This window comes from Macaca mulatta, chromosome 4 (genome assembly GCF_049350105.2).
Source record: "Macaca mulatta isolate MMU2019108-1 chromosome 4, T2T-MMU8v2.0, whole genome shotgun sequence".
Classification (NCBI taxonomy): Eukaryota; Metazoa; Chordata; class Mammalia; order Primates; family Cercopithecidae; genus Macaca; species Macaca mulatta.
Window position 1 is genome coordinate 36,913,360 of NC_133409.1, and position 10,232 is coordinate 36,923,591.

Below are 10,232 nucleotides of genomic sequence, written 5' to 3' on the forward strand. Positions count from 1 at the left end.
CAAACATTTTTGGTGAGAAAGTATATGATGCGCTTCCTAAAGTTATTCAGCTAATACAGTCTGCTATCGCTTATATTAACTTTCATTCGGCTTCCTTATTTAACTTTTTGGAAGTTCTTGATAATTGTCTGTGCTTTCAAATAAATAGATTTTACATCATCATTGACTTGCAGCATTTGACTTTTACAGGAATAAAAATATAGTTACTTATATTGATGTATAGAATATCAAAATATAAGCATAAAAGGAGTTTTTACTCTAATTTATATCTAGAATACTTGTGAATATTTCAAAGTTAATATTCAGATATTAATAGGAAATCTGAATAATATGCCTCGTTTGTGTCTGCAATGTTGCTATGCTTAATGATGACATATGATCACAATTTGAACATGATGTACTTGTTCAGTGATGCCTCAAATAGAGTTGGGTTTAACGTTTGTCTGTGAGTCCTTTCAAAGGCCAAGGCTGAACGATGAAGTTTTGGCCTCACACTAAGATTGGAGCCAAGGCTGGGTGTGGTGACTCATGCTTGCAGTCCCAGCACTTTGGGGAGGCCAACTCAGAAGGACTGCTTGAGGCCAGGAGTTCAAGATCAGCCTGGAAAACAGTGAGACCCGGTCTCTAGTCTCTACAAAAAATTTTAATTAATTGGGCATGGTGATGTGCACCTGTAGTCCTAGCTATTCTAGAGACTGAGGCAGCAGCATCTCTTGACCCCAAGAGTTTGAGGCTGCAGTGAGCTATGATTGTGCCACTGCACTCCAGCCTGGGTGATATAGCAAGACCCTGTCTCTAAACAAAAAACAAAACAAAGACTGAAGCCAAACTTGACTTTATCTTTATTTACCATAAATGCTAATTTTGAATCATGGTGTTAGTTTATTTCACATGACAACATGGTACCTTGTTCTTTTGAAACTACACTGTCTTCTATCTCGTTTCAGTTATATGGCGCTACTTTCATGACACCCTACTGCGAAAGTATGCTGAAGAAAGAAATGGTGTCAATGTCGTCAGTGGTCCTGTGTTTGACTTTGATTATGATGGACGTTATGATTCCTTAGAGATTCTGAGGCAGTAAGAACATATTTCATTACTCTTAAAAATAGGAACCAAATGGGATTACCATCCAGTTGAGTCAACAGAACCCTTTTTACCCAGTGTCATATGTTTGTGTATGACATTTCTGACTACACAGGAATCCTTTTGAAATATCTGATCAATTTTGGCGTTTTGCTCAACATTCAGTAAAATATTTTTTAGGTAAAAGAAGTAGTGTTTCTCACCCATTCAGTTCAGTTGAGTAATTTTTGAGCTCAGTTTAAATGTTGAACTCATTTAAGATCTCTGTGTGGCTAATTGTTAAGGTATGATCTTAATATATTGTCATTCAGAAGATGAAGAACTCTATGGTGTGGCTACACATATCCTGAGTCTAGGAATGAATAGGGTTATAAAGCTGTAGTGCTTGGGAGTCTGGTGGCCTTGGGTGAATGTAACAGCTTTTACCCAACTCTGGCTGGAAGGGCATGATAAAAAGCAACTGTCTGAAGGAAACTATCGGTGGCGCTTTTTTAAAAAAAGAGAGGGAGAGAACATTTTGGAAACTGGTTGATCTTTATTAAAACAATAATTACAGTAGTTTGGGAAGCAATTTCGCTGTTAAGTCCGTAGGAAAAAGACTGAGATTCCACTGCGATTCATCCCCTCTCAGAACTTTCCTACTCTCCCAGGCTGACTTAGATATATGTGACTTACAAATACACGGGAGAGCACATCAATTTGTAAAGTTACAGTTTTTTACTTTCCCTTGAGGCATAAAGCTGCCTCAGAAACTGTAGCACTAGAGAGGATAAAGAAGAAAACTGCATATGCTTCCTACCCACGGCTTCACCCAGAGCCCCCTGTTTAAATAGTTTTAGAGATTATGATTCTACATAAGGTCATATTTGAAAACAATGATTCCACTACCTTAAGTTTTGGAAGATGTTAAAAAAACAAACAGCCTTAAAACAAAAAGAAATAGGAGAATGACTATGAGGTAAAGATATTTGGGACATCTTTGATACTATACTGCAGTTTAAAAGATTAAGTTACTAAGATAAGGAAGAAAATCCAGTTAGAACAAACAATTCATGACAACATGTCCTCTCTGAAGGGGCTGAAATAAAAAACTCCTAACCAGTTCTTTCTCTGCCCACTATTTGTCTATAATGGCCTAGAAGTTAAGACTATCGATAATGGTTTATACTCTTGGTCGTAGGTGTTTAAAAATGGTATTTTCTTTTCTTTAGTGTTTCAATTTCAGTGTCTTTAAGTAGAACTAAAAGAATTCCAAAAGTCCATAAATTTCTACAGAAAACAAAAATTATTTGGACTGTGTTTATCTGCCTGTCTTCTAATTATTACTCTGAATCTGGCAGAATATGTTGAGGCATTGTGATTACTAGCTTCTTATATTTAATTATTTGTTTGAATTTGATTTTTATATGTATTAAAAGCATGCTCCACTGAAATAGTCATCAAAAGGAAGATAGTTATTTCTTTCTTAAAATGAATATTGGCATATTTTACAGAAAAAGAAGAGTCATCCGTAATCAAGAAATTTTGATTCCAACTCACTTCTTTATTGTGCTAACAAGCTGTAAAGATGCATCTCAGACTCCTTTGCACTGTGAAAACTTAGACACCTTAGCTTTCATTTTGCCTCACAGGACTGATAACAGTGAGAGCTGTGTTGTAAGTAGCTTTTGTATATTTTCTTTGCGTGTTGAAAATCTAGACATATGCATATTTGTTTGTGTCATACATCTGACATTACAGTGAGAGAAAGCACAACTCTTGAGTATATATGGACTTTGAAATTACAGGATGCTTTTAAATTTGATCTTTTAAGATGACATATCTTTGGGGAAGACTACCCTTGTCTGCTTTTATTTTTCATTTTCTTTTTTTTTAGAGAGAGGGTCTTGCTATGTTGCCCAAGCAGGTCTTGAACTCCTGGCCTCAAATAATCCTCCTGCCTTGGCCTCCCAAAGTGCTGAGATTGCAGGCATGAGCCACCCTGCCTGGCCCCTTTGTCTGGTAAAGATACTAAAAATCAGATCAGAATCAAACTTTGTATGGCTTAACCACTAAAGTCTGGGTTTATCTGAAGTATGGATTTTCTCTTATTTCAGAACTGGATTTATAATTTCAAAGTGTCAGCACTGTTATACATTAGTCTTAAAGTTGTTAGACAACATTTCAAATTTTCTATGTATCACTTAATTATAAAAAATATTTTCCTTTCTTATCCTATTGTCATACCAGTGTATTTGGGAATAATTGTTTTATAATCTTATTTGCTCAGAATTTTAAAAATCTACATTGTAGATTGGGACATCATGACTGCATAACATTTAAGCCTTTTTTTTTTTTTTTTTTTTTGAGGCAGAGTCTCGCTTTGGCACCCAGGCTGGAGTGCAGTGGCGTGATCTCGGCTCACTGCCAGCTCCGCCTCCCGGGTTCACGCCATTCTCCTGACTCAGCCTCCCGAGTAGCTGGGACTACAGGCACCCCCCTCTGCGCCCGGCTAATTGTTTTTGTATTTTTTTTTTAGTAGAGACGGGATTTCACCGTGTCAGCCAGGATGGTCTCGGATCTCCTGACCTCGTGATCCGCCCACCTCGGCCTCCCGAAGTGCTGGGATTACAGTCATGAGCCACTGCACCCGGCCTTTTTTTTTTTTTTTTTTTTTTTTTTTTTTGAGATGGAGTCTCGCTCTGTCGCCTGGGCTGGAGGGCAGTGGCTTGATCTCCGCTCACTGCAACCTCCGCTTCCCATGCTCAAGCGATTCTCCTGGCTCAGCCTCCCAAGTAGCTTGGATTACAGGCGCCTGCCACCATGCCTGGCTGATTTTTGTATTTTTAATGGCGATGGAGTTTCGCCATGTTGGCCAGGCTGTTCTCGACCTTCTGACCTCAGGTGATCTGCCGGCCTCGGCCTCCCAAAGTGCAGGGGTTATAGTCGTGAGCCACTGCGCCCGGCCCATTTTAGCAATTTTTAAGTTTTCCCTTATGGTGAACCAAAACATTTTCCTCTCAGAGTACTTCCCATATTTCCTGGTGTTTTTTTTTTTTTCCCCCTTGAAGTGACACCAAGTAAGTCTTGACCTGAATCTGCAAAAAGATGTAACTTTCATACCAGTCCCAGTGAATGGGTGGTAGGTATACCTGGAGTTAGGATCTTGAGATCCAGTATGAGCTCATCAGGGAAGAGTGCTGCATTCACTCATTCATTCATTCACTACTACTTTGATTCAGCCATTCATTCCTTTGATATTTATAATCAGGTGCTCTAGGTACTGAGGACTCAGAAGTAAACAAAATAGTGAGCTCTTCTCTGGGCCCAGGAGTAGAATACAGTGGTCCATTTGCCATCCTTGATGGTAGTAGTCTTTCTATATATCGTTAAAATTCATGAAGATATGTCTCTCCTTGTTTCTATGATAAACTTTCAGAATTACTTGTTCCTATAGAGCACATTTCTCATTGAGTTATTTTTCCCCTTATTCTTCAGAATTAGATACAGAATAGCAAGACTTTAACTAGTTGGTTGCCTGATCTGACTCCGCTGAAAGTTGTCAGTTTTGTGAGCATTCTTAGATACATGCAGCTATTGCCTGCTTCATTACTTTCTTTATTTTGAGAGATTATATCGTCATTGAATGTATCAATTAGAGTAGGGTTCTGCAGCAAATAACAGAAACCCCTTTGCAGTGGCTTAAGCAAGTCAGGGATTCCTCATAGAACAGGAAGTCCAGCTGTACACAGTCCTGGGATGGCGCTTTGGGTAAACTGAACCACTGGGGACCCAGAACTTTTCCCTCTTTCTGCTCCACCGTTCTTAGCATGTGGCTTTGGCCCATGTGGGCATCTTCATGCATCTTTGTAGATAACACATTCTCATAAAAACTAGTATTTTTGTAGTATGTTTGCACACATCATTATATTTGATTGTCAAAATAACCCAATGAGGAGGATACAGATAAAGGAATCAAGATTTATATGTTAAATAACTTTCCTTAGTTTACCCGATAAGATAGTCACAGAACCAGTCTCTTTTTAAAAAATTTCCAACTTTTATTTTAAGTTCGGGGTATGTATGCAGGATGTGCAGGTTTGTTGCATAGGTAAATGTGTGCCATGGTGGTTTGCTACACAGATCATCCCATCACCTAGGTATTAAGCCCAGCATCCATTAGCTGTTCTTTCTGATGCTCTCCCTCCTCCCACCCCCTGCCCTCCAACAGGCCCCAGTGTATGTTGTTCCCCCACACGTGTCTATGTGTTCTCATCCTTCAGCACGCTCTTACAATTGAGAACATGCAGTGTTTGCTAAGGATAATGGCCTCCAGCTCCATCCACGTCCCTGCAAAGGACATGATCTTTTATGGCTGCATAGTATTCCATGGTATACATGTACCACATTTTCTTTATTTAGTCTATCATTGACCACATACACCATAGTGTTCCAAGGTGTATATGAACCACATTTTCTTGATCCAGTCTATCACTGAGGGGCATTTAAGTTGATTCCTTGTCTTTCCTATTGTGACTAGTGCTGCACTGAACATATGTGTGCATGTATCTGTATAATAGAATGATTTATATTCCTGTGCTTATATACCCAGTAATGGGATTGCTGGATCAAATGGTATTTTTGCCTCTAGGTCTTTGAGGAATTGCCACACTGTCTTCCACAGTGGTTGAACTAATTTACACTCCCCACCAGCAGTGTAAAAGCATTCCTTTTTCTCCACAACCTTGCCAGCATCTGTTATTTTTTGACTTTTTAATAATAGTCATTCTGACTGAGAACCAGATTCTTTATATTAATTCCCATATTCTTTCTACCATGCCATGTAATTTCTGTTTTCCGACTTTTTTTAACTCCACACCATTGAAGTTTCTTAAACCTATTTAATGCAGGACCGTCTTTTCCATGTATACTTTCTTTTCCCAAACTTGATGCATCTAATTAAACAAACATACATGGTATGTATTAGAAGGAAAGCTACTCGAGAGGAGAGATGATGCCTAACAAATCATATGGCATGTTCCACTTTAGGGCTGAAGTCTCATAAATGATTAAACTGGGAAGATGGAGCGCATATAGAAGTGAACTGAGTGTTCTCTTGGTAACTTTTCTTTTATATTTCTTATTCTGCTAGCATGGGAAGCATGAATCCTCATGGATTGAAGAATTGTTAATGTTACACAGAGCACGGATCACAGATGTTGAGCACATCACTGGACTCAGCTTCTATCAACAAAGAAAAGAGCCAGTTTCAGACATTTTAAAGTTGAAAACACATTTGCCAACCTTTAGCCAAGAAGACTGATATATTTTTTTATCCCCAAACACCATAAATCTTTTTGAGAGAACCTTATATTTTATATAGTCCTCTATCTACACTATCGCATTGTTCAGAAACTGTCGACCAGAGTTAGAACGGAGCCCTTGGTGATGCGGACATCTCAGGGAAACTTGCGTACTCAGCACGGCAGTGGGAGAGTGCTCCTGTTGAATCTTGCACATATTTGGATGTGTAAGCATTGTATACATTGATCAAGTTTGGGGGATAAAGACAGACCACACCTAAAACTGCCTTTCTGCTTCTCTTAAGGGAGAAGTAGCTGTGAACATTGTCTGGATACCAGATATTTGAATCTTACTATATAAACCTTGATGGCATTGGGCAAACAGTAGACTTAGTAGGATTGGGGTAGCCCATGTTACGTGACTATCTTTACGAGAATTTTAAAGTAGTTCTGGATTTCTTTTAAGTTGGAGTTTCATTTCTTTTCATTTTAATCAAAAAAAAAAAAAAAAAATTAACAGAAGCCAAAATACTTCTGAGATCTTGTTTCAGTCTTTGTTGTGTATCCCCTCAAAAGCCAAATTGTTAATCTTGTGTGGTTTTTTTTTTTATTTTTTTGATTGGATTTCTTTAGATTTAATGGTTCAAACAAGTTCAACTTTGAGGGATGATCTTTGAACATACTTACTTATTACAAAATCTTACTTTGTATTTGTATAAAAGAAAGAGAAATATTCCCATCCTGCTCACTGGTAATTAACATAGGTTTACAATGGCTTTAAATGTGGCCCTTTGACTGTTAAAATTGTATCTTATCTTTGGCGAAACTTCAGAGCACCAGTCAGTACATGCAAGGTACCATTTTTTACTGAGATGGTAGGAATGTTTCTCTCTGTGCACAAGACTTATCCTACCAGCTGCAGAGCTGTTCTCTGTTAAGCAGTGCATTTTGAAGTTCCATAGATTGAAGAGAACATGTCACCTCACATCTTCTTGGTGGACATGATAAATGACACAGTGATCTTGATTTTTTACTACCTTGACTGTACCTTTTTGTCCCTATCTGTGAATCTTCAAAGACTGCATTAACTTTTAGGCTACCTAGGTCCAATTTAGGTATAATATCAGTACATACACCAAAGATTTTTATATGTCCTTCGTATGATCATTCTTTAACAGCCTAAGGGCCAGCTGCAAAGACCTTTGGAAAATCCAATTTGCAACTGAAAATTATTTAATAATTTAGGAAATTGTTTTTGTTTTTGTTTTTAAGTCCTGCAGTTTCCTGAGGCTCTGTATATGATATTTTTTTCAGCCTGCTTCTCTCTTGTTCAGATTAGGTAATTTCTATTCTTCTGTCTCGAAGTTCAGTGATTCTTTCTTCTGTCTAATCTGTTCTGCTGTTGAGCCCATTTATTCCTGATTTTTATATTTTAGTTATTGTGTGTTTTATTTCTAAAATGTCCATTTGGTTTTTCTTTATATCTTCTATTTGCTGAGAATTTCTGTCTCTGCTGAGACTTTCTACATTTTCATTTGTTTCAAGTGCATTTATACTTGCTCGTTGAAGCATTTTTATAATGGCTGCTGTAAAATCCTTATCAGATAATTCCAACATCTGTCACCTCATTGTTTGCATCTACTGATGGTCTTTTTTCCATTCAGAAGCATTTTCCTGTTTCTTGGTGTGTGAAATGATTTTTTATTGAAACCTGGATATTTTTAGGTATTATGTTTTGAGACTATGCGTCTTATTTAAACCTTCTGCTTTAGGCAACTGTCTCTGATACCACCACAGCAGGGGAATTGGGAGTACTGCTTCAATATTACCAGGTGTGGCTGGGAGTCCAGGTTCCCCAGTCAGCCTCCCTTGACACTGAGTGACAGGGTCCGCTTGTTACTACTGAGCAAGGTGAGAATTCAGTTTCCCATTAGGCCTCTATTGATTCCTCCCTGACTGGGATGTGCAGGGCACCTTGTGCTGCACCCTGGGAATCTCCACTAATGCTATGGGACAGGAGTGACCAGGAAGGGCTTCATTACACCAGGTGAGAATGAAATTCCCAGTGGCCTACACAGCCTTCTCCAACACCACTCTGGTGTTGTATTCTTCCAGCACACAAACATACACAATTTAACTCAAAGCATCTTAGCAGAGCTTAATTAAATGGATAGATGCCTGTTCCCTTTTGCTGGACACTAAGAATACAAAAATAGGGGAGCTGGGACACCTCTTTACAGCTTGGTGAGAGTGTAAGTCTAGACTCCCCACTCAGCATTTGCTGGTATGGGTGGGGCTGTGGTTTTTTCCATGGTGTTTGGTTGGAGTAGAACCATTTTTACCCTTGCTTGGCTACCCTTTTCTGGTCCTTTGGCAGGAGAGAGAGCGGGACTCTTTTAGGGTTTTTTCCCCCTGCATTTGTTGACATTGCCAGGTTGCTGACTTTTTCAGCTCCAAGTTGGAAATATATGAGCTGAAAAGAAAACGCAAGGAACTCATCACAGTGTTGTTCCTTGGGCCCCAATGTTCCCAGCCTGTCTGTTTTCTCTGTACTGTTCAGAGTCTTGCTGTGTTTTAATATAATATCCAGGATTTTTATATGCATTTAGCAGAAGGATATCTACTCTGTCTTTGTAGAAGTGTCTCACTGATTTTTATATATTCTTCCAGCACACAAACATACACAATTTAACTCAAAGCATCTTAGCAGAGCTTAATTAAATGGATAGATAGATGCCTATTCCCTTTGCTGGACACCAAGAATACAAAAAAGAACTAGTGACAGTTTTCTCTGTCTTAGGGAGAAGAGGCAGCAGAAGTGTAAATGATCCCTAAAGAGTGATAGATGTTATCATGAAGCCACAGGACGGGTGCCACGCAGCACAAAAGAGACTCTGGATTCTTCTTGGTAGTAGAGGCAGTGGCTTCCCAGCCTTGGGGCTAAGGCTTGTAGGGTGAATTGGAACTTTTCAGATGAGCAAGGCAAAGAAGGGACCTTCTAACATTCCTTGGATGGAACATTTTTGACATTTTCCCATTTACAGCTACTTATATTTTCTACAAGTGTCACTGTGACCAACTTATGTACAAATATACTTTTTCTTGCTTTGTTATAATAATCTGCTCTTAAAGAAAATGTCACTCTCTACATTCTATGCTGACTCTTAAGGAAAGAGCACCCACATCTGCTCCTACTTAGCTTTTCTTCTGTGGTTCTTACACAGTAGTACTTTTTTCTTTTGTTTTCTTGGCAGAGATTCCTCCTTTCTTTTCTTTTCTTGAAAGAGTTTTAAACTGATAAAATGGCAAAAGTGACTGATCTCTACTCCCTAGTTTGAATGGTAAATTCAAATTTGAATGGTAAATTTAAATGGTAAATTCCCATGAACATATATGGAAATGTCTTTATCCTACTTTCTCCAATAAAGGCTGTTCTTAGCTTTTCAAATGCAAAGTGAAACCTTATCCTGATTTCTACTGCCATGCCTCAAGTCAGTACTTCTTTTTTTTTTTTTTTTTTTAAGAAATGGAGTCTCACTCTGTAGCCCAGGCTGGAGTGCAGTGGCATGATCTTGACTCACCGCAACCTCCACCTCCCAGGTTCTAGCAATTCTCCTGCCTCAGCCTCCTGAGTAGCTGGGATTACAGGCGCACACCGCCACGCCTGGCCAAGTTTTTGTATTTTAGTAGAGACAGGGTTTCACCGTGTTGCCCAGGCTAGTCTCGAGCTCCTGAGCTCAGACAATCCCCCCACCTTGGCCTCCCAAAGTGCTAGGATTACAGGCGTGAGCCACTGTTACTTCTTAAGTGAGGTAAGTAACTTCCATAGAAAATTTCCATCAGTTTATTCATGAAAGAACAGAG

At 38.9% G+C, this 10,232-nt stretch overlaps 1 protein-coding gene across 2 annotated transcripts in view; it reads left to right on the forward strand.

Moving 5' to 3' along the window:
• The window catches only part of ENPP1 (ectonucleotide pyrophosphatase/phosphodiesterase 1), an 84,396-nt gene extending 74,574 nt beyond the window's left edge, over positions 1 to 9,822 (forward strand). The window contains exons 23-25 of one of the 2 annotated variants that reach the window (XM_001103359.5): positions 948 to 1,080; positions 2,580 to 2,742; positions 6,218 to 9,822. In XM_001103359.5, the coding sequence (XP_001103359.3) occupies positions 948 to 1,080; positions 2,580 to 2,742; positions 6,218 to 6,388 (467 nt within the window). In that variant the 3' untranslated portion in view covers positions 6,389 to 9,822. Of the gene's footprint in view, positions 1 to 947; positions 1,081 to 2,579; positions 2,743 to 2,962; positions 3,163 to 6,217 lie in introns of those variants that run through there. The other variant, XM_077999433.1, reaches the window with a different exon arrangement.
• The last annotated feature ends 410 nt before the right edge of the window (positions 9,823 to 10,232 follow it).